This window comes from Pholis gunnellus, assembly GCF_910591455.1.
Source record: "Pholis gunnellus genome assembly, chromosome: 17".
In the NCBI taxonomy this organism is placed as follows: domain Eukaryota; kingdom Metazoa; phylum Chordata; class Actinopteri; order Perciformes; family Pholidae; genus Pholis; species Pholis gunnellus.
This window is the reverse complement of record NC_136544.1, coordinates 8981392-9009266: the sequence shown is the minus strand read 5'-3', so window position 1 is coordinate 9009266 and position 27875 is coordinate 8981392. Positions and strand designations below refer to the sequence as shown.

The 27875-nt window shown below is 43.4% G+C and overlaps 2 protein-coding genes across 7 annotated transcripts; both read right to left on the bottom strand.

The window, feature by feature from the left end:
- Positions 1–61: 61 nt before the first annotated feature.
- svilc (supervillin c) lies at positions 62–21638 on the bottom strand. Of its 6 annotated transcripts, none has more exons than XM_079177348.1 (34): positions 21523–21638; positions 18564–18865; positions 17179–17334; positions 16884–17060; positions 16362–16396; positions 15159–15220; positions 13990–14135; positions 13193–13421; positions 12363–12937; positions 12010–12136; positions 10092–10142; positions 9900–9962; positions 8873–8947; positions 8692–8779; positions 8511–8588; positions 8393–8425; positions 8109–8307; positions 7155–7324; positions 6955–7074; positions 6731–6867; positions 5716–5863; positions 5121–5266; positions 4658–4833; positions 3658–3802; positions 3248–3566; positions 2974–3125; positions 2393–2495; positions 2091–2295; positions 1855–1988; positions 1613–1768; positions 1286–1429; positions 1074–1186; positions 783–938; positions 62–573 (listed from the first exon to the last, which is right to left on the bottom strand). In XM_079177348.1, exons 2-34 carry the CDS (start codon positions 18836–18838, stop codon positions 484–486), a joined length of 4983 nt encoding a protein of 1660 aa, XP_079033474.1. In that variant the 5' UTR covers positions 18839–18865; positions 21523–21638; the 3' UTR covers positions 62–483. The 6 variants fall into 6 exon arrangements, with proteins under 6 accessions (XP_079033474.1, XP_079033475.1, XP_079033476.1 ...); XM_079177349.1 differs by having other exon boundaries at positions 10092–10139; XM_079177350.1 differs by lacking the exon at positions 9900–9962.
- Positions 21639–23092: 1454 nt separating this feature from the next.
- cdk21 (cyclin-dependent kinase 21) lies at positions 23093–27846 on the bottom strand (the record flags this gene model as incomplete). The annotated part of the gene is made up of 7 exons (XM_079178012.1): positions 23093–23170; positions 24447–24579; positions 24674–24724; positions 24869–24978; positions 25218–25385; positions 26624–26756; positions 27617–27846. 7 exons carry the CDS (start codon positions 27844–27846, stop codon positions 23093–23095), a joined length of 903 nt encoding a protein of 300 aa, XP_079034138.1.
- Between the last annotated feature and the right edge of the window lie 29 nt (positions 27847–27875).

The window sequence follows — 27875 nt, the reverse complement described above, 5'->3', positions numbered from 1 at the left end:
CAAAAACGGTAGCTTTGAGCATGCAGAGATGTAAAGGTATCAATCGAGGAGGAAAACTGTAGAAAGTGGTTAGCCTTTTATTTTTTCTTTACATTGTTTTTTTTTTAGCATTGAACCTTTTTTATGCACTCCTTTGTTTTCTCACCCTTATTCCAGTTTGTTACTGATGTCCTTCCTTCACTCCCACACGCCTTTTCTTTTTATCTTTCATTGATTTGTACAGATAAAATTTAATAGGAAAATGTGTTTGGTTTTTTGCTCTGAACAACAGCTACAGAGAAATCCATGTCTGATAAAGAGTTCACTCACTCGTACTAGTTTGACATCAATAAAAGTGAATTTCTTTCCTCTTTTTATTACTTTGTAAGCAGTCCTTTGTGCAGCAGCATGGTGCTGATACCACCCTGCCATCTTCCCTTCTCGGTGGAGGAGGAAGTCCCTGCTTTCAGAGCGCCAGTCAGCCTCCATTTGTTTTTTCGCTGTCTAGCAAAGCAGCCCTTTGCTTTTCTTCAGATCAATTTGCTTCCAGTCTGGGAGGGAAGCATATTCATCTCTCTTCATTTCCAAAATAGTCTGAAACATAATTGTAGTGATTTATTTACAGAGGAAACAATGTGAAAATCAATTCATATAATTAAATATAAATGTTAAAGTTTAGACTTCCTCTCAGGATTTATCATCAGATTATAAACATTAGAGCATTCATTTTCATTTGCAAAATACGGCGAACACTGCGGCCTGCTGGTTGAAAGACATCACTGCATACTGCTCCGTCAGTTTACCTGAAAGTCTTGATCAGACAGGTAGACTTCCAGGCGCTGGGGGTCCACTCCTTCAGGTAATGGGCTCTGCAGCAGCTCCTCCAGAGGGTACTGGGTCTTCATGAGCTGGGCCAGGGCGTCCTGCACCAAGGTCAGCTTCACCCGCCCCGCATCACCCTGACACATACATCAAACACACCCATGGTAAGAGAGAGTTTCAGCTATGACCGCCAACAATTAGGCTGTATTAATATCTAGACCTCAAAAATTAGGAGCAGCAGATGTATAGATATCACTGCATGGTGTTCGTACCTGTGTGTGGGGTCCCAGGCTCTTCTCCCAGCGGGCGAACACGTTAGTAAAAGTCAGAGGTTCTAACCCCTGAAATATGAGGTAGGCCTGCGGTGGGCGTCTTGGGTTCATCTCTGGGATACAGAAACAAGCCATAAAAATGTGTTAAACACGTCGACAAACCTAGTAACTTTCATTTCCACGCCATTTCCTGACAAGCATCTTCCTCCTACCTTTGCAGTACTGCAGTGCCGTCTGCATGGCACACCTCCTCTCGTCATGCCAGCAGCTCCAGGCCGAAGCCGAGCTCTCCGTCTGCTCAGGCTGACCCCTCTGCCACAGGTAGACCTCCAGACGGTTGTCAAGCAGGAACAAGGCTGGCGGACAAACAACAAACATTGGTGATATAATAGACAACAAAGTGGACATTAGATTTAATGACCTTGTTTCTTTTGGGAGGTTGGCAAGATACAGAGCCAAATAAATGTGTAATAAAGTACATTTTCGACTGAGAGGATCGCAGAGAGTGTACTGTGTGACAGAGTTGAGTGTGCTCTCACCCGGCTGTGGAACAGAGTACAGACTCTCCTGGACAAACGGTGCCGCCATCACGAGTCCCGGCAGCCGCGATGGACTCTGCAGCTCTTCGGCCTGGAAACTCCCAGAGGAGGCGCTCATGTGGAAGAGACGAGGTGTGAAGTTATACTTTCCTGGATCTGACAGAAGATATATTGTCAACTGTGATTTTAAAGTTTACAGAGCGGAAAGAAATATCCTCAGTTGAAAGAAGCTGTTTTACTACCTTGCAGCATGCAGTCGTAGGCCTTCCTGTCCATTTGCCCCAGGGCTGTCCAGAAGTCTGCAGGCTCTGAACCTTCCTCCACTACCTGCACCGTCACAGGGCTGCTTTTGCTGAGACCCAGCTCTGGTGGACACCTAATACGTAACACATACAATTCACCAGCTGGAAAATTATTTCAACCTTCAATGCAAAAGAAAACAGACCGTTTGAAAGCCCACCCAGTGAATGTGACTCACATTTGAGTGATATGCTCCACTGCCCTCTTGCTGACCTCTCTGGAGCTGCTATGAGCTTTACAGCCAGTCCACAGATACAGAACTCCCTGCTGGCTATTGAGCAGGACAACAGAGCCCCTGGACCTCAGACCTGCACAGCAGCAATCCACCTCCAACAGAGAGCCTTCCTCTGGGAGCTCACCTCGCACACAGAACAGACGCCACTCTGCCACAGCAAACAGATAAGGTTTATTTTTAATCAAATGACAAAACAAGGAGAATGGATACAGGGAAGACAGAAATATGCCCTTACTGTACAGTACCTGCATTAGTGCAGGCCTCCTCTCGCTTTCCCTTGTGAATGACCAGGCCTCCCTGGAAAAGCTGCAGAAAACAGGGAGGTTCCTTTCCCTGAGGTACCACCACCTTCAGAAACAACATAACAAGCACACAGGCTGTAAACAAAAACAGTCCTGCTGGAAATGAAGATTTCATCATATAGTTCTGACTTCTCTAACTCAATATAAGCCTTAAAATGTCTCCACTTTATTATAGTAGAAGTATAAATAAAAGCTCCATATTTGTAGAGTAAAGAATGGTTCCCTGTAATGTTGTATTATTGTTGCATTAATCTCTCCACAGTGCTGTGACAGCGATAAAGAAAGGTGTGGCTCCACTTTATTATTCTGGCCTTTGTGTTTCTTTAAACCAATCACAATCGTTTTGGGCAGCGCTAAGCACTGGACGCAGCAACTTTGCCCTTTCCAAATAGAGGAGGCTGAAATAGATGTCCAATGGCAGACTTATACCCACAGTCTGCATGACAGTGAGTCACACTACGGTTGCATTAACCTATAGGAAATATTTTAGTTTTTAAGGTGGTTCTGCTGTCTGAGGACCTTACCTGTGAGTCTTCATGGTTGTTCATCCCAATGGACAGGAAAGCAGCGGTGTCCCGCCCGCTGACACTGGAGTGACGGCCCCGCCACAGGAAGAAGGCGGTGTTTTCCTTTTGTCCTGGACTTTTGCTACACTCATCAGGGCTGTTTGTCTCATCTACAGCAGAGAAAATCTATTTATATTGACATTTCAACTCAAATGACACTGACTGAAACAACAGAATAAGACACAATGAAGAGTGTGACGGTAGGGTATCATGGGATGATGATGTCACTGACCAACAGCGTTGAAGCTGTACGTCCAGCGGAGGACGTAGGAGTCTCCTTCGTGAAGCTGTCCGGTGCTCTCCACAGGAATTTCACTGTCATCAAACTCCTGGACGTGCCAAGTGTCCACAGCAACTGTTTTCAGCTCCATCTGACATCCTTCCTCCAGCGTGATGACCCCGTGCCCCCTCTGGACGTCAACCCCAGCCAACACGTTATGGACCAAGCCGTCCCCTCCCAGAGACTGACCCGACACCAGAGCCTTGGCGTCACAGGCACTGAGAAGGTCTGAAGGTGGAGACACGGCCTGGGAAAACAGAACGGGGGCGGGCTGTGGAGAGTTGGAAGTTAAAAGCTAAAAAGGGGATCTTTAAAATCACTGTCAACAATTCACTATATAAATGTTACACTGTGGGATGAACCTGTGTCTCCTTGCTCACTGCAACAGCTCCCTCCATGCCTCCTTTCCCGCCTGTCCAGTCCAGGAACTTCTCCCTGAACAGAGCCGTCTCGTTGTGCTCTGAGACACAACCGAACAAAGCCCAGCTGGGACGGCCCTCTCCCTTCCTGAGGCCAGAGTTAAAGACTTAGTCCAGGAAGGGAACTCATTTTCAAGGAGTATAATGACAGTATAGTGCAGCAAATATACACTTTAGAGGCTTAAACCTTAATAGACAGTAGAAATCATTACTAACTCATATTTACCTGCCTCTTCAGTATTTATAGTACTAGTATTTCTGCACATTTAGGTGCATTCTAAGGCTTTGGAGCTTATAGAGAATAAATATGGCTGTATACACTATATGGCCAAAGCTATGTGGACATGCCTGACCTCAACCCCATCCAACACCTTTGGGGTGAACATGGAACACGACTACGAGCCAGGCCTCATCACCCAGCATCAGTGTTGGACCTCACTAATGCTCCAATGTGGCTGAACGGGAGCAAATCCCTGCAGCCTGTTACTGAAATCTTCACAGAAGAGTGGAGGCTGTTATACCAGCAGATTGATGCAGATGGTTATGGAATGACATGTTCAACAGGTTTCTGTCCACTTGTTTGAATTTCTAAACACCGGTCTTTTGCCAGCTGCAGCATGTCAGTGTGTACAGTGGAGTGGACATACAACGGCATGCCATGTGGACACATGCTGGTTTTATTTCCATGTGTGGAATTACGATGCATTTGCTTCGGTTTTAGAGACTATTAGGGTGTGGCTGCAGTACTGCTGTATGCTCACTGTGTCTAGAGTGGAATTACAGTCACCGCTTATATTGTGTGCACCACAGTGTTCAATACATGTAGTACATAACTCACAGCTGTACTCCACTGTTTCTGTAACGTGTTCTGATATTGATATGCTGTGTATTTGTCGCCGTGAAGTACGAACTAAAAGCTTTACCGCCTGCAGTGTGAACTTACTGCTGCGTGTTCGAGTTGCACTGCGTGGGATCCAGTGGATTGACTCGACAGTTGCTGTAGTCGTAAGCTCCGACCCACACTTGGTGAGTCAGCTGGAGAGCAACGTTCTTCCTGCTGAGGGGAACATCCTGTCCAAGCCACAGGTACACCTCACTGCCGAAATCAAAAACCAGGGCCTGCACACACACACACACACACACACACACACACACACACACACACACACACACACACACACACACACACACACACACACACACACACACACACACACACACACACACACACACACACACACACACACACACACACACACACATACATATATACGTACAGTAGGTTCATCGAGTTGAAACTGAGACATGATCTATCTGACATGACATCTATCTGTCTGACACGAAACACACATGAACAACAGCAAGAATGATGGTGCAAACAGGAGAAGCCAGAGGAGACCTCAGACCTCAGTGGAGCCCAGCAGGGAGATACTGGGGATGCAGGCCCAGCACCGTTCATGAGGCACCAGTCTGTTCTCCACCAGCCTGTACACACAGTTGGACTCCACCACACCACACTCATAGAGCTCATCCTCCTCTTCTGCACTGGCTCCTGTGGGGAAAGCAAACAAGTCTTTCATCTCATTTGCCTCAGTTGTCACTTTTGTCGACTTTTAAAACATCAGTTAAAATTATTTACCATTTGTAGCAAACATTACATGTTTAAAAAGAAAGGTCAGCCTTGCCAGCAAATAGAGTATTCTATCAAATGATTATGCAAAATACATAGTAATTAAAACAGGAATGAATATACTGATGCTACAGTAATTACAAAATACAGAAATCTTAAAGGTCACATAGTCTCCTCCACTTTATAATCTCATTACGTTCCAGTTCCCCTGCCTCCTCCCCGGTCTTTTCAGTAATGTATGTTGTTTTTTCCATTGCAACACGGGTTGATAGATTCTTATTATATTGATTCATTTATAATCTGCCCTTTACAACTTAATGATACACAGTAATCCTAAAACAATCTACTCAGCAGACGTTATGACCACTAACCTCTGTATTGTCTCCTTCCTCCTAGAAGCCTCCAGAAGTCTGCAGCCACGCTGCTGTCACAGTTTAGCCCCTCCTCCAGATGGACCACCTGAGAGGCCTGACAGCCGAGATCCTGATGACTCTGGATGGATGATGCCAGCTCAGAGGCCTGAAAAACAATAATGATCAGTTTCTAATACGACGGCAGAAAAGGCATATGGAATTAAGTATTAAACCAGGTGCTGCACCAAATTCTGTGGCCCATCAGATGCTGTGAGGTACAGTATTTTAGTATTATTGCAACTGCAAATGTTGCTATTAAACTGTATTTTGATAGCAGCTGTTACCAAAAAGAGGTCCCCGTATAGTATTTAGATTGAGTCACACGTTGTGATATGTGATAGCAGACACTGTGGTAATTATTGCACCATGTTCGGGAACAGCTATCATAAAAAATAAAGTATGTGATAAAAACATTTGAAAGGGCAAAACAGCTGAACTTCTTAATGAAGTCACATAATTTAACACCTGGAAAGTTCAAAGTGAATTTACGAACCCGACAATTCAATTTTGCTCGTGGCACATGTTCTGCAAAATGGTATAATCTTTCATTTGAGACTTTAAACCTCCAACGAGGCAAAATGATCATTAAGTAACTGAACTGAAAGTAATCAAAACATACATATTAAGCTGTAGATTATGTAACCTGAGAGCAGAAAGCATTACAAAGCATCTATACTGCCAGTGTTACCTCCAGAAACTGTTAATATGTTTTACTGCATGTGCATGCTGTGAAAATGCTCCTTCCCATTTCAATTTGTAACACGCAGACAGATGTTGTTCTCCAGCACATAAAGTGATGTTTTACGACGTTGGATAATAAGGTTTTCAAGTGAAGCCTTTTTACACATTTTCACCAAATTCACATTTTATGGCACGCAATGCCTTATACACCTATTGCACAGTGGCATCCTTATGCTGACAACATACTGTGTTGATCCCCGTCGTATACAATGAAAACAGTCCTCGGTTGTACCTTGGCTTTCTCTTGTTCATTGGCAAACTCTGCGCTCCACAGGATGCAATGCTCCGGAGTGACCAGCAGGAAGCAGTCCCCGCTGTTCAGCGACTGCACTGACGGCTCCACCAGACGCACCTGGACATGCCGCCTACCTGTCACCACAAGCACTAGTTAATACAAAAACCTCAACACACAGACGTCATTATAAGCACACACAGAGGAAACAAATATTTTCTGACCTTTGACGTGAATGAGCATCAGGCTGCTGAAGGGAGGAGAGGACTTGGTAGAATCTGAGGAACAGATAAAGTCCTCTAATGCGGAAAGATGTGAATCTGCCACCGAGGAGTTCTTGGACTCTGTCGGGAGGGAAAATTCAAGATAAAACAGAAGCCGAATAAGGAGGACAAAGTCAAGACAAAGAAATATTCCCACTCACTCTTCTCTGCTTGGGAGCTCTCCTCAGCAGCTGTGTCGTTGACCCTCTCTCCCATGTAGTCCTGCCTGATGTCCTCCCGGGCAGCGAGAGCCCTCAGAGGGTTTCTGGAGCCCTGAGTCCGACGGGACGGACGGACGGACCGCCTGTGCTCTGCTACTGATGAGGTCAGTCTGCACCGCACACACATGACAAATACAGCTTCACACAGACAGTACAGGTAGTCTCCATGAGTATCCACAACAATAGTATTTACTGTAACTAATAGCTAATTTGATTTTGCCCTTAATCTAAGAAATTAAATGAAGTGCCATCAATAACTTTTGTTACGAGATTTAAGAGAGCTCCAGAAGTGTGCTAACCCTGCTGGGACTCACCAGCAGATGGCTGTATTACATGCTCAGAGGCAGAGAATTTACAACAAAGACCAGAGTTGGAATCGATGGATTCAGCACACAAACCACATCTATATCAAATTTTAAAAACGGTAATACATATTGTATTGGCCGGGCTATAAAATGCAATCATTTTGGTGTATTTAAAAAGACACATTTTAAGCATTTTAAGTTGTGAAAACCAGAAACACAGCGACAAAGGGTTACCACATAAAATTGGTAGTTTATCCCTATTAAATTAATTTATATTAATAAATAATATTCTGAATTTAATATTGTCAGCATAAATATTATTATAGGGAAGATTCTACTTTTTTATTTTTTTATTTATGGCTAATAAGCCAAATTTTAGGACCATTTCTTGGGATTTCTATGCATTTCCTCGCTGATGTCTGTCAGTGAACTGTATATATACAGTATATTACAGTATTATTATTACAAATATAGATGTTGTGCCATTTATCTTCCTGAAATCAAGATAATTTCCACACCCGCCAGAGAACATAGCATAGTATAGATTATTGCTCAGATAGATACAACATGTGGTAAAAACCAGGCTCACATGGGTGCGTTGGTTTGGCAGAGGACACTCAGGTCCTGCTCACTCTCTGCAGCAGCAACGTCTCCACAGGGTGGGGGGGCGCAGGCCGAGGGAGGTGACTGATCTCTGAAGGAACCAGCATCGAACGTGTCCGATTCACCCACAGGCGTCTCCTCCCTCACTTCATGTGGGGCCACTGAGAGCGGGGAGCTCTGTGGAGCTGCAGGGGGACGGGACAGGAAATATGAAATAAAATAATAAAAGACTTCGACAACTTATGTCAAAGAGGCTTTACATGACCTTACCGTCAAACTCAACCAAAGACTGCATGGAGATTTCTGTCAAGCAAATAAGAGTAAACAGTTTAGAGAGAAACAAACAATAAAAAACTGAGTTTTTATTCATATCTAATGCAGCTCTAACCTTCATTTGAGCATGTTAGAGCTTCAGAGGAGTGTTCCTCGTCATGAGAGATGTCATTTCTGTCCAATTCTGGAGATCCTAACGGACACAGAGGGCACGAGTCAGAGACACAAACCTCCTGAGGTGAAGATAGAGATATAGATATAATGAGGGTAGAGAAAACCAGAACAAGTAAACTCACCTCTCTTGTTCATACATCCGTTCTCTTGCGCCTTACTTTCCTGCTCTGTATTCATTTCCTCAACTTCGTCCATCTCATCGTCAATCCTCTATAAAGTCATAAAAACAGACGTGTTCATGTAGGATACAGATGAGCTCTTCAGTAGATTGAACCGTGAAAAAGAGATGTCGCTCTGTGTCACCTTCTGTCTCCTCTGAGGCAGAATCTGGTCTTTGGTGGAAGAGGAGACTTCTTGTGCCTCAAAGGACAGACTTGTCTGAAGATTAAGTAACAACAGAATACATGGATAAGTAAGCAACAGGTGAGTTCTTTAGTGTAGTGGGGAAAGACCCCTTTAGAGACACACATGAATATATGACGTTGAATGAATCCGATTTATTTGGGAACAATAAACAAACGGCAAAAAGCTATCAAGATACTAAATGTATACAGGCAGCAAAACAAACCATGAAGTCCAAGATGTACAGACTTCTTTTGACATGGAAGAAAAGGAAAACGTTCAAACTGTTTCTTTTAGCATTACTTTATCTATATTATACATACACTGTAGCATCATTATATCATTATATTATTGCATCTGTGTTTAGCTGCTTCCTGTTGCTTTGTATAATTTATGTACCATCTTGAAATGATTCATTACGGCGTCTTAGCAGTTGATAATTAGCCTTCAGGCACATTTACATTGGCATTGATTAATGCGTGTTGTCCTCATAAATACAGAGAGTGAAATAAAAGGGAAACATGTCATTCCTCAACAAGGGAACATATCAGTAAAATTCTAAATATGTTGCTCTTAAGTTTACTGTCAATACAGCAGGAGAAACATGATGAGAAACATGTAGTTCACGTTCGTGATAATGTTGACAAAACTCCAGCTTGGTTCTTTTTCTTTCTTTCGTCTTTCTCAAATGTTGTTTCTGATTGTTAAAATTAAAATTAGGAAGGTTGGATATGGACGTATGACAGAAAAAAGTTTTGTGTAAGAGAACCAAAAAAAGAATATAATTAACAGAAACTGATACGCGAGAGCTGCGACATGTCACTTCAGAAATAAAAACACTCTGCAGGTGACAGAGTAGACTCGTTATCGAGAGAGAAACTTCACACATCAGCTGCACGTGAGACGAAAAAAACTGTTCCACTGCATACAAAACACTGCAAACCAAAAAGCGACTATGAGTCAGCCATGCAGCGACTCAAACAATTACCTGATTGAAACACATGATATATTGGGGTGTACTGCTAGAATAGACAGAGGCAAAGACAGGTTCCTGGGAGAGAAGAGGAATTGGAAGATAAAGGGGTAGGCTAAAGCTATTGTAAAATTAGTAATTCATACAATCTTCATAATAGGAATTTAGATGGATCTATGCATTTCAAAGTGTTAGTGGAAAACTTACCCAGCACCGAGTGTTGACACTCTCCCCATGAAGGCTTTCTGTCTCTTCCTGCTGAAGTAAAAAAAGACACCGTGAAACTTATCCAGTTGTTTAATTACAGTAGGACAATTGTTTTTCTGAAATGTTACATTTAAATATACAAATGAGGCATTATCTGATGCTAGCTTTTGGTGAATTTAGGATAAATTAACAAGTAGTAACAAACACCAAAACAACTATTTTGGATGTTTTCTTTCCACTAGTCTGCAAGAAGACATTTTGACATGAAGCAAAATAGCCCAAGATCTTAAAATTGACCATTGACACACACACACACACACACACACACACACACACACACACACACACACACACACACACACACACACACACACACACACACACACACACACACACACACACACACACACACACACACACACACACACACACACACACACACAGCGGTGCAGCTGAGTTCATAAGGTCATAAAAGGGTCAACATTTAACCACCAGAATCAAATCAGTCGGTTTACATTCCACATAATGCTCTGAGACAGTCAAACCCCGCTCAGTACAAAAACACTAGATATTCCCCAGTAACTTCAATCTGACCTCAAGACATTTAGCACCTACCAAATCCAGAGTGCAGTTGCTAAGAGATGCTATATCTGGTTTCACTGCGAGGACAAATGCACCGATCTGACCACTGGAATCTCATTCTGGATTTCAAACAGAGTGAACCCAACAACCTAAAAAAGAAATTCAACAGAGCCCATGGGTGCTTTCTCCGACAATTTAGACCGAAGCGCTACAAGATCTGTGGATATGTTGTGTTGGTTTCTAACATGATTTAACCAACTTAAAGAATAGTTTTAAGTCAAAGTGTAATTTTCTTGATACCCGTCGAAAAAAAAGTGTTCGTGAATCGTGCCACCCTGTGAATCTCCCTCACTCTTTCATTCATTCAGTCATTCAGGTAACTGTGACTGCACCAACATTACATGTTTCAGGTTTCTCTTTTGTCATGACTTGACATGACAGCAGCCTGTGTTTTATACAGCCAGCAAGGTGACAGGATGTTTGCTTACAGCTAATGTTTGGGTATATAATCAGAAATAAGCCCTGAATGGTCCTGTGGGCAGAGAATTCATATATACGTGTGTATATATATATATATATATATATATATATATATATATATATGTTGTGCATGTGCAAAGAGTTTGTGTTGTTTCAAAACTGGTCAAAGTTAAAGTGATTTTCTGCACGACGCATACAATCACATGTGTCGGTTTCTTTTCAGAAATGTGAGGATAAAGATGCAAAGATATACATATTTAAAGATACGATACAAGTGCTGTCCTTTACACTGTCTTATCTTTGACTGAGGTGCTTTGGAGATTAATGACTAAGAATTTTAATATGAAAAATGTGCAGAGGAGCGAGCAGCATTGTGACTCCCGGAGTAGAGCATGACAGTCTTCCTCTCAGGCTGCAAGTGTAAGTGAGGGTAGAGCAGTAGCTTCCTGTAGCTGGGAAAGCTTCATTACTGTGGCCGCTGGAAAGCGACCTAAATGAACACATCTATACTATATATTTTATATCACCTCTGGATTCGTTTGACAATCAAAATATTTTGTTTAGGAAGATGTAAGTGAGTAAATCAAACTGAAAGCTTAAAAGTGAGGGGGACAAAAATGGGATTTTGATCAGTGAAATTAGACTGTACCCCTCTCTGCTGACAGTCTAGTTTGGAGCCAGCGTGTTTCACAGGTTTAGAGATTATGGAGGACCAAACTCTTTCCCCTTTACAGACAAGAAGCAGAGCAGCTGTTGATTCTGCAGCTGTGAGTTGGTCCTCTGAGATCATCGTTGCACATACTGAAGATATCACAGACCTTTTGCAGTAACAGTGTGACATATCTTTGTTTCTCACCTTACTTCTGCTGCTGTTGGTTGACTCCTGCAGTTTAACGGTGCCATCTACCAGTGTGACCTGAACATGTCCCATGGCTGCAGTTTCTTCATTCATCCTCCTCACATCGTCTTCCTCATTCGGCTGTCTTTTGGACACAACAAATATACAGAACATAAGCCAAAGAACATTTCTAAATACTACCCAAAAACTGTATTTCAGTTCAATTGGCATCCTAAAACTGCTGAGAGCTGGTTTTTGTTGGTGACATCTGTAAATGAGATCATTTCTGCAGCACCCTAATACATGAAGCAGTCGATGTTCTCCCCAAATTTCCTCTTTCTTTTGCTTATAATGAGACATGTATCACTCACTGAACTCTCGCAGTCGTATCTGAACTGTGATCCGCAGAGGAAGCCAGCTGTCCCGGCAGCTTTGTCTGGCAGGGCCTCTCCTCCTGAGGAGTGTCCTGCTCCGACATGGCTCTTATCGGTGTACAGGCAATGGTTTCCCTCCTGGTTCGAGCCCTCTGTCTCCAGGGAGTGGCAGCCTGCCCACCTGAAGCTTCTCCTCTCTTCCTCCGTGGTGGTGCAGTAATTTCCTGCAGCTCTGCGCTCTCCCTACTCCCATGCATCCCTGCTTCTACACAGCCTCCGCCATTCTGTTCATGGCTGGAAGGTGCATCCGTCTGACCGCTCTCCTTCTTGCTCCACTCTGAGCCTCCGGAGCAGCTCTTCTTCAGGATTCCTCTCAAGACTGGCTCATGGTCGTGGTGCTGTAGGCCCTGCTGGGTAGAGCCACTGGGGTCAGCAGGCTCAGGACCAGTGTCAGGTCTTGGCTGGGAAAAGTGTATCTCACTGGGTTTCAGGTTGACAGACGAGGCCTGCTGTCTGTCGGACAGACGACGGGACAAACAGAAGGCGGGAAGCTGCACAGGGCCTTTTTGGAGCTGAGCAGAGACAAGGCCAAAGGGTGAGACATGCAGTAGGTATCGATCATTTTCAAAATGTACTTGATTTAGAAACATGCTTTATATTCAGAGATGATGTATATTTAATTTGCAACCAAGTTCGATGCTTAAAAGCCTTCACTGTCTCCTCTAAAAGCACTTTCTCTCGTGTTCTTTCTTCGCTTCGTTTTTAGTATTGACCGTCTTTTATTGTTATTTTTGTATAAAACACAGATTTTTGGCTTGTCTACTCACCAGGCTGACCTCCTCCACAGTGATGGGCTGAGTGCGGTACCGAGCTCCCTTCTGCCTCCGTCTCTCTGGGGGCCCGTCAGCAGGGCCGCCCCCCTCCCTCTCCGGCAGGGAGAGTTTGTTGAACAGGGCCAGCTTCTCACTCATGGTCAGCTTGCAGTTCTCATCGCCATCCTCCACTGACTCCGCCTGCAAGGACTGGGACTCCACTGGTGGTGCTGGTTTGGGGGTGCTGCAGAGAAACATGAGCGCACGTTATATAAAAGAGGCTTATGATCACAAAATAAGAGCACAACTAATAATGAATTGATCTAGCTAGATATTGTGTGCTCGGGCACACCTTTATCAACATGAACAGGGTAGTTTATCATGAGTCAATCCCACATACACCGTACCGCTGCCGGAGAGCACCAAATGCGTATTATTACGCCGCCGAAGGTAGTCCCCAATAAATGCACTATTTACTAATATCTACAATGCCCAGCTGTTTTAGGAAATTGATTAGCCTTTTTTATGTATATTTGTGACCTGTATTTAAAGATTTGTGTCATTGTTTTGTCATTTTGTTTTGTTCTTATTATGGGATTTGTTGACAGTAAGACATTATAGAATAGCGCCAGCTTTACCCTTTAAACATGTGAAGCTAAGTGAAAAAACTATGGAGCAAATGTCTAAAGCAGTGCCGTGCCAATATTAGTTGGTACTCTGCATATAACTGTTGAGAATGTAATATGCTTCTATATAAGGTTCCTTGTACTGAAGCCACAATCTCCCTCCATGTGCCCACTGGGCTTGCCCACCTGATTGCCACGATTTCCTCACAGGTGATTGGCTGAGTAAGAAATCGATGGTCGTTTCCCCGACGCGCCCTGCGCTCATGACAGACGCTACCCGAGCGAGGCTTTAGGTAGGCCGAGGCCTCTGGCGCGGCAGACTTCTCCAGCTCCTACGGAGGAGGCGGGGAAACATGTTAATATCAGCTCATGACATTTGACCATCACATTTGGTGCTTTTAGCAGCTTCAATCGACAGCCTTCACCCGCTAAATAAGTAATAAGGGAGACCACAAAAATGGCAGTGAAAACTCTCCTCTCCTGATGTCTCCTGTTCTATTTGTATGGACGGATGGAGGGAGGGGAGGTGGGTCGGATAGCTGGTTAATAAAGCAGCTTGCTGTAAGGTGGAGCATGTTGGCTACATGGATAGAATGCCAGCCCAACAGGTCACAGTGTAACCAGAGCTCTGCCGGCTTCAGTTACCTCCCCGCCTGCCTCCACAGAGTAGCAGGCTAATTATATACACCGCTGCCATGGTTGTTAATGGTAATACAGTGTCTGGCACATTTACACCTGGTGCTTCATGACTAAAAGTGTGCAGGAGGTGAAAAGGAATGGAGATTGGAAAGTTTCATTTTCTGTGCAGAGACAAGAACTGTGTTTTTTTAACACTGTAAATTTAGTACAGACAGACACACAGTAGCATAAACTGTGCACCTGTTTAACCATTCATATCTCTCAACAGGAGCAGGTTGTGTTCTGCGTGCTCAGCGCTGACTCGCCATGTGTCTCAAACCGTAAGGTGAGTAGCTGAGATGACTGTCCTTGATGGACGGAGCTTTCTCTAGCATTTCTCGATAACTTATCACCAGTTCATAATAGTAGCTTTTGGTCTAGTACGGGGCATCTGTCATTATTAGATACATTTCAGTCTGCAGTTGGCAGCAGATCTAGCTAGACGAGTTCATCGCAGCCTATTTGTCATGAGTAAACTTTCAGAAAGCCTTAAATTATTCAGCTGTGACTGTGCGTGGACGGACGTCTCCATCACATCAGATGGAGAAGCAGGGAAAAGCCTCGGATGGATCGTATTTAGAAGCGGGCAATAGACGGCACATAACATCAGAGAGAATAAGCAGGTCATGAGCAGCGGCAAGGATCCCGTTTCAGTGCCGAGACGAACATAGACTCACTTTAAACAAAGACATCTTGGCTGCCACACTCATTTTGGCTCTGTCGTCTGTTTTCACATCAGCTGCGAGAAGACAAAAGGCAAACGGTTTATGAATCATCACACATTTCAGACACTATCTAATTTAAGGAAGGTGCTGGAGATCAAACAGGCCTCTATCGGTTAGTTTGTGATTTTTTTTTGTGATAAACTGACCCTTTAAAAACACCAAAGTCAAACAATAACACAAACAAAATAACCGATCGAGGCGGCTGTAGACGAGCAGCTCCCTTGTTCTATGAGGTAAAATGACTGTTTTTGACAACGGTGGCTTTAAAGAAAGAGTAGACAACGGCAGTTAAAATATTCTAAATACAGCCAGCACTTAAACTTCTTTTAGGTGTCTAAACTACGTTTTGCTGCCGCCCCCGTCCACAGCAGCACATTGCTTTGCTGCTTCTCCTAGCTGAGGGAGCGCCAACGTCCATCTGCTGAAGGTAATAATAAACTGACTAAAGATAAGTACCTCATACAAAACCACTTAAAAAAAAAAAAAAAATCAGAACCATCCCTTTAACTTATGTTGTATTTGTAGAGTGAATACACTGTAAAGTCAATGGCAGACAACATATGGCCTGAAATGAGTCCAAATAGCAAGAAAGTCTAGACTGTCTGCTTGTTTCTGTAGCTGTGGTGTAAATTCTCTCTGAGTCAATCTTTGTAAAGACTTGCTTGTAATCTTTTTATGGGGGGGGGGGGGGGGGGGGGGGGGGCTGACTTAGCAGTGCGACACCGCTCACATGGTTTTGTGAGACATAAATCTGTCATCAAACAGGAGTTTAACATTGTGGGCCTTAAAATATAACCCGATTCATTTTATGAGCTGTTATATGGCTTTGTGGAGGCAACTGTGCACGTTGGATGCACACTCTAAATATTTCTTTTGTAAGATGCGTGTGATGAAAATGTCTTCTTTTTTTTATGCCGTTTATGATCCTTCTGTTGCCACTTAATATCCCACTGAAGATGTTAACTTGTTTCCCTCCTGCCATCATTGTGTTTACATCATGTTGTGTCAGTGGTGACCATTATTGTGCTGCTGTGACCTTCTCCCTCTCTGTCACTGTTCACACGGCCAGCGTAGCAGCGTAGCGGACAAAAGCTGTTTGTCTCTGAACACAATAACAAACCGTGTGATTAAAGCCAGGCGGGAACACAGCTTTACCTTTATGGTTCTCCTCTTCCTCTGCGTCCAACTGCCTAGAAGAGGGAAAAGAGGCAAAACATGAAGTCACCGGAGGGAAATACAAACAGGTTGGCGATGTGGAGCTGAATCTCCGGCTCCTGTGCGTTCCTCTTTCAGATCCGTCTGCAAGCTTACAATACACGTCTTTGTGCTTCAGTATGCAGCTCCGAACAATCAAGATACTGTGTCATATTTGCATGCTCGGTAAAGCAACACGGTGGAGGTCATGACGGAGGACAAACGCATGCAAACCACACCACCCGTGGGCATTTATGTAAACGGTGCTGCACTTTAACTGCATTTTTATTAGCAAAGAGCAGATATCAAACACAAACCGTCAGCAATTTGAAAGCCTTTGAAGTTACCAGATGTAAGTGGTTCTGGAAAACCATAGTCATACACTACTTTTAAAACATGCCAGCAAAACACTGCAAAACAGCATCTTCTTTGGCAAAAACCAAACCACGTGCCTCATCTTGCACCACAGCACACAGCCCCTACCCGCTGCTCTCCTCCATCTCATTGGCTGTGATCGGCTGCGTCCTGAAGCGTTCGCTTGTCTTGCGACCGCCACCTGACCCGCCGAGGAGGCACCGCCGGGAGCGCCGGCGCCCCCCCTCAGAGCCCGGCTTCACCGCCAGGTCCAGAGAGGACGTGGCTCGCCCAGCGTCAGGGCAACTGGTATCCACACAAACAGAGCAGGGGGGGAGGGAGGGGAAGAAGATGATGAGGCGAGGACAAATACAGCCACAGAGGTACAGAGGGCTGACAGTCACACACATGCAGGTGACCCTACACTTTATCGGGCTGCGCTCCGCTCCCCGTCTGCTGCAGAAGAGCACTTCTCAACTGGCCCACCGACACTCGAGTGTGGAGCTGCGGGGCATCGAGTCCAACAGGGACGAAGTGCCCCTCCCCACTCAGCATGCTGGCAGAGTCCGGGGAACCCTGCCTGGAGGGGGCGGGAGTGAGGGGAAGGAAGTGAGGATGCAGGTGTGGGCAATGTAGGGGTGAGGAACGCTCTTGGGGGAAAAAAAAATTCAATCTTGAACCTTTCCATCAAGAGAAGCCAAAAAAGTGAGCAGCTCCTCTCATGACAGGTGCAACGTTGGACCTTTTTTTTTCTGACACTAAAGAGGTTACCAGTCTCTAGTTCCTCTGAGGAAAAGCACCCAGACCACATGATGGGAAAAGCGTCATGCCGGAAGCGTACCAATCAACTGCAGAAGAAGAACCAGACTGGATTTAACGTTCCCTGCTGGGACCCACTGATTTAGATCGCTCGGTTTGAATTAGTAACAAAGGTTCCAACTGGTGAAGTCAAGGCTCTGGAGCTGCTCAAAGGTTGCGGGTAAGAAGCAGACCAAGTTCAAAAACTGGGATTTACATTGTGAACTTCAGAAAAGTTGTAAATACATCCTGAATACTATAATCTCTCACTAACTTCTTGCTCGCAAGTCTAAAATCAAGACTTATTTGGCCTCTAATTGTATCCAGGTCTGTGTGAAGCTGTTCAGTAGCAGTGACTAAAACAAAGGGAGGAGGATCAGACTGTTTGAATGCTTCTGAAGAAGAAAGCCATCCACTTGTGTGCATTTTCTACACAGACATTTACATGTGCATTTAACATACATGTGCATTCTCTCTGGTTACACTACCCTTCTCCTCAGTGATGATATTTATATGACGCTGTTACCAAAATATTTACTATCCGTTGTGTTATTTTAGAACGACATCTACAGTTTGCATTGATGTCAAGGTCAAAAAAGGTTGAAGCAGGTGAAAGGTGTCATCGGTGGGTTAGGAAGTGAGCATGTTGCTTTATTGGTGTTTGGACAAATCAAGCCCAGGAGACACCTGCTCTCCTCCACATTTAGGCTCGAGAAAACATGAAGACACAAACACTTTGCTGCATCCACACAACGCAAAACCCCAGATTTGTAAAGCTCTGTACAAAAGGTTTTAAAAAAAGATGCTCACACAGATTGTATGACCGCATGCATCTCAAATGTGTTGCGTTACCAGCTGGATGAAGACACTGAACAGAGATAAATTCACATATATGATTTTGAATAAAACAACATTTGGGGATTTTATGAAAACATTAGCCCCGGGTGAAGGCTGTGTAATGTTTACATTACTCACTCAATGGAGTCATCCTTCACTGCAGACATGACTCACCTTCTCAAATGGTTGGACTCTGCATGACCCTCTAATCCATTTGTAACTCCTCGCGTCCTGCCGTTCACTCTCTCACTGAGGCCATCCGAGTTCAAAGTCCCTCTGTGGGCTTCGGTCGCTGGGTCGTGCCCCTCTTTCCCATCCCTCCTCACCCACTTGGAAGGAAGCTCCTCCATGTTGCCAAAGCGTTCGGCCAGCTCTCGCCTCCTCTCGGCTTTATAGCGAGCGATCCGCTCTGACCTGGGCTCCAGGACTGGGTTCTCCATGGCGTCCATGTCCCTCGGGAGGATTCAGTCGATTATCTGCTCCTCGAAACAATTGCAAAGCATTTAGGAACAGAAATCAGACGGGTTGCTCTTTCTCCACTTTTCAGCTAAGTCAAAACACGGGAGCCAAACTTTACTCCGGGTAAAATTCAGATTCCATTGGACCTAAAGACTGTCTTAGCTGAGAGTCCACCAATCAGAGGTTGAGGAACAATCTGTTCCTTGATGGGTGAGACATTGCTCCTGAAAGAGGAATAAGCAAACATAATATAGGTCAGAGGCTAACTCAGACAGAGACTCTCCACTCATGTGCCCTTCAGCAGCATGTACGCGCCTTCCTAGAGAGGTTCATGACAACGTTGATGAGTCTTCATTATAAATGAACTAATTTCTCTAAAAGTGCATCCTCTTGCTAGAGACCATGTAAGATGACCTGCACCCGCTTGCAGTGCCAATGCAGGAATCTCCCCTTGCACTGAAACTCAACACCTCAGCTCCACTCTGGCTCTGGGCCTCGATGGCACTGAGGATTCCGGCTTGCTGGTCTTCTCCACAACACTGACTGTAACTTCTTGTTCAAATGTTATCAAGCAAGGTGCAATGAATCCCTGATTGGCTATGGATTCAAATTAGTTCATGACCGATCCAAACGATGACGTGTTCCCAGGCAACGTGCTGACAAAGATGATCCAAAAAAAAACCTCACAGTTGGCTACATCGTGGTTGCCTGGAGGTGAATAAACAACACTAACAACGCCTGAGGCTGTAAGCCACATATAAATAGCACAGATATGACACGATTTGCATTTAAAGACAGCGGCAAACCATCAGATAGGTTCACAAATGAGCGACTATGAGCGCTGAAACTGTGGATGTCAGCATTCCTGATGCAGGAAGCACAATGGAGCGAGGACAAAGCGACGTGAGCCACTGACTTAGTAAAGCAGATATATCTGCAGCAGGGCTGAATGGCTCTGGTGACAGAAGAGCTCACAAAGTAAAAGATGCAAGTTTATTTTAGCATGTTGGCTGCTTCTCTTAGACTGCTGGAAAGAAATACAGAGCGACTATAGTGCGATGATTGTCAAAGCCTGCAGAACTACTGGTCAGGTCCGCCTTTTACTTTGTCACCCAAAATACACAACACCCAAAATATACTGAATACAACAAAGTCATCTTGAATAAACTGAAGGCCACATTTGCAGACATTGTCAGCAGGAGATTGACTGATCCCTTCACAAGACAACAAGCTCAAAGATTTGTGTTCTGTGTGTCTGTGTTGCCACTTCAAAACATGCGCACATGTGCTTTGAACCACATTTGGAGAACTCAAGAGTGAGCAAGACACAAGCATCCCCAGTGACCCTGACACCACACTCCTTTATGTTTTTGCCGGCAGAACACAAGAAAGTGGCCACGCTTGTTTAGAGAGCAAAAAGTCACGTGACAAGCTCCGGGATTGCCGATTGGAGGGGGGGAATGCCATAGAGGCTCAACCGGGATCATTGGCTTCTAATCCAGCGACACTAGCTCTGAAATAAAGCCTGTGGATGAGCACACAGGTCCCATTCTCTACCTACTCAGACAAGGAAACTTCCACAATGGTTTGATATTCTGATGAAAATATCAAGAGGGTTAAACAAAAGCCAATTAGTGTCAAGCTAAGGGTATGAATCAAAATCTTCTACACGGTTTATCAGATGAATTCCTCGAACACTCCAATAGCACTTTCAACCTTACCGGATATAGATTTTACATGCTGACAGACTGGTTTTACTCAGAGTGCAGACAGCAGCAGCAGAGTAAACCTGATTAAAAGGCTAGCCAGGAATAAGCCTCCGACCAATTACACCTGTCCTGGTTGGTCTACCTGCATGAAAGCACATCATGAAGCATGAGGAATTCTCAGAGTCCTTTCCTTCATACATCCACTATGCGAGTGTTCAGCAGCAAAAGTCGTGGCTCTGGATGTGTTCATGTAGATATGCATCGACCTTTTGCCGGATCTCTACATTAAAAAGGCATGTGGCTGCAGGGCAGAGAGTAGCAGCTTTCTCCTCATGTAACCACCTTAATCCACTTGTTAGCTCCCAGCGGGATGTAGCACATTAACAGCTGCTCTGATGGCAGTTTTAAATTTCACATATACATTTTATTCATTTGTCTAACTAATAGCTACCCAGAGTGTCAAACTCCTAATATTTAAAATAGATTGTGAAAAAAATAGATGAAACATTTCAATCACCAGACGCATAGAGCAACATACATGTTTGGACTAACAAAGCACTTTTAAATTGAAATATGTTATGGTAATTCATAGAGAACAAAAATAAAAGTATTCTAAGAAAAGGCAAAGACCATAATTGAGTCAGTTGGGGAATAATGAGAGAAGGCTAACACACAAACATAAGGTGTTAAGAGTTCTTGCCGTTTCGTTCGTGCGCAAATTGCACGTAAAACATGTTCTAAGCCTATTTTAGACAATACTACACACAACCTTTAACACACGGCTCGCAAAGTGACCAGACACCATAACCTCCATGACCACCGTACTACCCAAACTTCAGCAGGTTCTTACAGAACAAACACAAACAGTGATGACATTTTCAGAACGTGGTCCTAGCTGGCGCCTGGCAACATCTTCGACTGTAAATTCGTTATTAGAGACAACGGCGGTAGAATGGAGAACTTACATGAACTACGCGTCCGTGTGAACCGGGCATGAGTGGTGCCGCTGCCCTTCCTCAGACCGGCGGTCCCTCCCCACTGGCCCCTTCAACCGGACTGTCGCTCCAAATGTAGTCACACTCGCAGCTGCGGAGGGCTCGCCGTATCGAGGGGGAGAGTATAAATAGAAGGACGAACCCCGGGACGTCCCCGCCACTGTCCAGGAAACAGCCGTAAATATGGCAACCAAAGACGCGCAGCTCTCCTCGAGCTGTGGTCGCGTGCGTTTTTGTGGCGTTTAGAGCTTCACGTCAAATGACTTCACGTCACTTGTTTTGTTTTTGGTAATTTGAATAATTGCGAATTCGTTGGTTAATTCCCAAATCTGAAGCACAATACTAACCAAATAAACATATTACTTAAAGTAAATCAAAATCTAGTTTGAAAACTTGCATTTATTTTACTTTATTTAAACACAGTAAACTTTAGGCTCTTTGTTGTTCTAGCATTGGAACACTGGTTGGTTTCTTCAGCAAGACACCCCCAGAGGTAAAACATGTTTTGTAATGTGGGTGATATGATCGTTAAGTACTTTAAACACTTGCAACGTTTTCTGACTGTGGGCAAAGCGAGGACCCATTATGTTACTGGTAATTCCCTCACTGTTTCAGCACTGCCCCCTTCTGTTCGGACTGTACAGTTGCAAGAGAAAAGATATCTGCGTTCTTTTTATCCGTTCGTCATCTCTATCTACTTCTAAAATGAACTGTTCACACGAGCGCAGGACCAGACCTCACCAATGTTCAAACGCACCATCAGCCACAGAAGCAAACCCAGCAGATCTTCTAATCAACCTGAATGTATCAACTAGCGATGGTGTCGCATTCAAACGCAGAGACGGGGTTGAGAGACAAATATTTATCGAAATGCTTCTTGAATGAACAGTGCAACTGGTGGAGAAAAAAAAATATCTTGTACAATCTGTCAATACAAACATAAACACAGGTGCAATCCATTCCAGTGATTACACCATAAATACCTTCACCACAAAAATAAAGGACTTCATATACGAGTCTAGAACAAAAAAAGGTTTCGGTGAAAAAACATTTAACCAACTCGTCAACTTAAAGGTGCTCATAAATAGTGACGTTGATAGTTGAAAGAAAAACTGAATTTTTATTTTTAATGGCAACACTCAACAACAACAAAGTAGCAGTACGTTTTGTGGAAATACACAGCGTACTATCAAATTCAAATAACAACATACTTTTACTACGTTCATATGAATGCTTGTCAAATTATAAGTAAATCAAACTCCGTAAAAAAAAGTCTCATGTTTTGCTTATCAAACACAGATTTGAAGAACTCTTCTAAATATATGTCACTTGTGTTTCGAACCATTCAAGTCATGTTCAACAGGTCAGGCTTAATACGTTTTTATACACTGATGTTTAAAAGGTGCAAAGGTGTTTAATCAATCCGGACCACAGTTTCTCATGATGCAAAGTGTGCGATGGATATTATGGCACAAGACTAGCTCGTATAGCCTGACAGTAGAGAAGGAGAAGGAGCGGACGTTTCTGTTCTCCCAAAGCTTCAGTGCTTCATGAAGAAAGGATGGGCCAGGGCTTTGGCAGCTGAGATGCGACTGCTCGGTCTGAATGCCAAACATTGCTGCAGGTAAGGAGAGGTCACACCTTACAAACAGCTTGGAGAAAGGCGCTGTGGAGAGTCTCAGTGATGCTGCTGTGATCCTTTTTGTTTTAGATGCATCTGAATTATTTGAATAATCTGTTAATCGTCTACTGTATAAACTCTCAAACAGTCACTACATATTAAGTTTGACAGGTAGCCGAAAACACAACAAAAACATCTATTTATAATCAACAGATAAACATGCAACTCTTTACAATTGTGAAGCTGAACTCGAAAATATTGGCTATTTTTGGCGTCATGGCTCTGGGGATAGCAATGCTGGTCATTCCACATTTGGGTGGAGACTGAAATATCACAGCAACTGTTGGACTACATGCTACAAAATGTACAGATGATCGTGGTTCCCAGAGGATGACTCTTACTGGCTTTGGAGAACACCTTACTTTAACTCACACCTTGGGAAAGAGGTTACAAATCTCTAATTATTTTTTGCATATACATGTATTTTGTATAGCAAGGTTTTGCTTCAAAATCTGGGTTGAGTGAATACAAAATTGCTGATTCTTTTGCTATTGATTAAAAAACGATTCTCTCTGACCAATCAGTGGTCTGCATTTTTCTAACTCCACCTTCTAGTATCTGCTCAGCTCTCTTGAATCCTCGACTGAGGTAATACCAAAAACGTATCAGGTACTATCCACAACTTTTATGCATGGAAACCCAAAAAGAACGAGTCGAGTCGAGCCATGTCATGCTGTGGTAATGCGGAGAGAGCGTACTTCACGAATTCAATCTCCACCACTGATGTAGAAAAGAAAATGGTAGACTGAATTTATTATGATTATTTTGTAGGTTTGTTTTCCATCTGATTTTATGCATTTTATGTATTCTATTTCATCTCATTTTTATCTAGATCTTTTATCAAGTGTTTTATTTTATATCTTATTTTCCCTATTTTTTATTATTTTTTATTTTATATATTTTATGTATTTTTATTTCTCTATAAAATGTGCGATATAATATAAAGTTTGTGATTATTATTAAGTTTGCCTTCTTACTTGATAAAATAAACTACCGTCAAATTTCTACCTCGCTCATCAACTAAATTACTAATCATATCAGCGTTATAATCTTTTATCTACGTGGTCCGTACATTCAATATATAATTGGTCAAAAGCGCATTTATTCATCCTGTTTCAAAACTATTTGAAACTTAACAAAGTCGGCCTCTCTCTGCGAGTGTGTAACTCCGGCTGTGAGATGTCATGAAAACAGAAACAACAGATCTGCTTACAGATAGTAGGTCGTTCTCGTCTGGGCCCAGGTTGTGCAGCAGCTTGGTGCAGGAGCTCTTTGGTCCCCAGTTGACCGAGTATGTGATCGGGCTGTCCCCGGGCCAGTCCTCTTCGCTGGGCAAACCAGTCACACTGAAAGACACACAGTAAAGCAAAGAGCATGAGCAGAGCGAGAGAGAGAGAGAAATAGAGAGAGACAGAGAGACAGACAGAGAGAGAGACTCACTCAAAGATTTTTTGCAGCTGCTGTACCTCCGTGTATCCCTTAAACAGTGGTCTGTGGGAGACAGGTGTTCAAAAAACAAAGCACAACAAACGGCCTCCTGTAACTCTATCTCTATTTTTGACATCTGAGGAGAATGTTTGACCCGCTTACATTACCTCATACATCATCTCCTCCGGCCAGACACAGACACCTTACCTCAAGAGGAAGAGCTCAGCAAAGATGCAGCCAGCGCTCCACATGTCCACCGTGGACATGTAAACAGAGTTCAGCAGCACCTCGGGAGCTCTGTACCACAGCGTCACCACCTGAGCAGAGAGAGCGAGGTACGTGAGATAAAGACTCACAGCCAGGGGTGGAGAAGTGACAAAAAGATGTTTTTTTTCACCTCAGGTTAAGTAATTAAGTAACAGACAGAATGCAGTGCTGTATGCAGGAAAGAAACGGGCTCTAAAATGTCTTAGGAGAGGATAACTGCCGTTAACATTAGCAGTGTTCAATTGTTTTTTCAGCCTTCACTCATTTCCCTATGTGGTGCCTCACTTACACCTGGAGTTAGAGCGATATTGAAGGTGTAGATGCGCGCCAGTCCAAAGTCTGCAATCTTGACTTCTCCGCGGCTGCTGACCAGAATGTTCTCTGGTTTCAGGTCACGGTGCAGCACCATGTTTGTGTGCAGGAAGTCCAATCCTCGCAGCAGCTGCTGCATCACATCCTGTGCAGACAGACAGACAGACAGACAGCAGAATGGCTTGAGAGATGTGCCAGAAACCCAGGGACCATTGTTCACACTGAATATGTCTCTGTATCTCAAAATGCATTGCTTTATTTGTGTACTTGTGGATTTTGATTAACTTGTGAAGTCAGGAGATATTAAAAGACCACAGCGTATTTGGCTGATGTTAACATTCAGGTTGTCATCAGTTATTGGTAAACACATCACATGAACTGAAACAATGGAAAAGCGGCTACAAGGTGTAATAATACAAGTCAGGCAGCTTGGAGTAATACACAGGCAGTTAAAGTGCTTCATAGTCATTGTGATAGCAAAAATAAAAGATATATCACAGCTATTTAATCATTTGTCAGATGTTTAAAGGTATGCTATGCAGGAATGTCATAAAAAACAATGAATAAACCGATACAAATATAATATTTTCTCTTTTTTTCTTCTTTAGCTGTTTGTTTCTGGGCATCTTTGGGCGGTTGAGTGAGACAAACACACACAGAGAGCAGAGAGACCACAGCAGGATGAAGCGCGCACTTCAACTGCCTTTACACAACACCGTCCCACAGGGTTGTACGAAGGCGTGGCTGTGGTTATTTGTGCTTTATGTAACCGCACATTAAACAATCAGAAGAATGAAATGATTGGACAAGCTAATTACAGTCGATCCTGCGAAAGCCAGGAGATGTTTTTTGTCAGAGCATTTCATTTATTGATTGCTGTCGGGATGTAAAGAGAAGTTCAACAAATATTAAAAAAAAATTCTAACATACATTACCCAACCCTAGCTTTAAGGACAACATTATGCCGGTTAAACAGGGAATTCCAGCTTTGCAAGTTCATAAGGAACACCCGAACACACCATTAGCTTTGGTCCCTGAGGGCTGTGAACTTACAGTTACACTGTGGTAGATCCTTTGTAGACCGTTGCATTTTGAAAAGTGACTTATAAAGTCTCTTATATTAGATGTCTGACCAGAGAAATAATTAGTGTGGTAGGAGTGTGTAAAATGTGCCTCAAATGCTTCAAAGCCACACAAAAGATAAAGAAATTGTATCTAGACTGGCTGCCCAAATGTCAAGAAGAAAGGAACATTTAAATCCTGTATTTATAAGGATAGATACACTTAATAAAGAGGTAGAGTATGCAAGCGTTTGTTTCAGTGCTTTTTCCAGACTGAAATACATGCAGCTATGCGATGATAAGTCAGGTGATGAGTCCACACCTTAATACAGTCACGGCTCAGTCCAGAGGCCGGAGCCTTGGAGAGGTAGGTGGACAGGTCCTGGTCAATGTATTCCAGTACCAGAGTGAGGTCCAAGCTCCTGCCCACTGGCACAGCAGAGGCATCCAACAACCTGGACGTTTAAATCAGCAGGGGTTAAAAAAAAAAAAAACACAACAAGAAAATATGTTCAGCTCTGTTTCTGTGACCAACTGCTGTTATCAAATATTACATAAATAAAACTAAACATGGAGACAAGCTATATATAGGTCTATTTATGTACATATACGTCCATTTTACACTCTACTTCAACTTCAGGGAATATGTAAATGCAAAACTTCTACTTGTACTTTTATATACACTCGGTATTGTTCTGCCATCACTGTCCTTTAGATATAATAAACATGTCTTGCACCATGCATTCTCGCCACAGATAGCTCCTAATCAATAATATCAAAAGGCAAATTATGTGTCATATACACTTAGTTGCCAGTTTATTCGGTACACCTAGATCAAAGAAATGCTGTCTAATACAACAAACCTGCAGAGAGGTGTCATTTCAACTTTATTATTAATTTTATTTTGGAGGGTGTAGTTTGTGGCAGGTGACAAGTGTTTGTATTATTTTTATGGGACATAGCCTAAAAGATTTTTACAAAACAGACACGTGTCACTTTTCATACATATCTCTATGAGCAACTTACGATCCATACCATTAACGCTGCATTGCGTATATTGTATATTTGCGCTCTTTCCTTAAAAACTGCTGCACAACTATTTCCCTCGAGATGAATAAATGTGTATCTTATTTTATTTAATCAATGAGGGTTATACCAGAAACACCTCTCTGTAGAATGTAAAACAAGTCAACAGTAGAACAAACCACATTCTCCAGTTGAATCACAATAAATGAACATTAAAACGTTCACGAATGATTTATTTACCGTGGTGTTGGACTGCCTAATTTAAACTAGGTTTACTTAACAAACTTACACGACTATGTTGGGATGGTTGAAGTACTTCATTTTACGCAGCAGCGACACCTCGCGGATCATGAAGGCAGGGATCCCGTCCTCCCACGAGTCCTCGCGGATGTTGAATTTCTTCACCGCCAGTAGACGCTGTTTCCCCCCCACCTCTCTGGCTTTATACACTTTACCGTAGGAGCCTTCTCCTACTTCTGCCAGCAGCTCGTAGCACAAAGGCCTAGTGCAGACGTCCATGATTTTCCAGATTCAGGATGAATGAACCC

Coding starts and splice junctions, on each gene's coding strand:
- svilc (XM_079177348.1), bottom strand. CDS start 18,838: ATGGACGCCATGGAGAACCCAGTCCTGGAGCCCAGGTCAGAGCGGATC. Junction 6,868..6,954: donor GATGCTCATTCACGTCAAAG/GTCAGAAAATAT, acceptor TTGTGGTGACAG/GTAGGCGGCATGTCCAGGTG. Junction 1,769..1,854: donor CTACGACTGCATGCTGCAAG/GTAGTAAAACAG, acceptor ATCTTCTGTCAG/ATCCAGGAAAGTATAACTTC.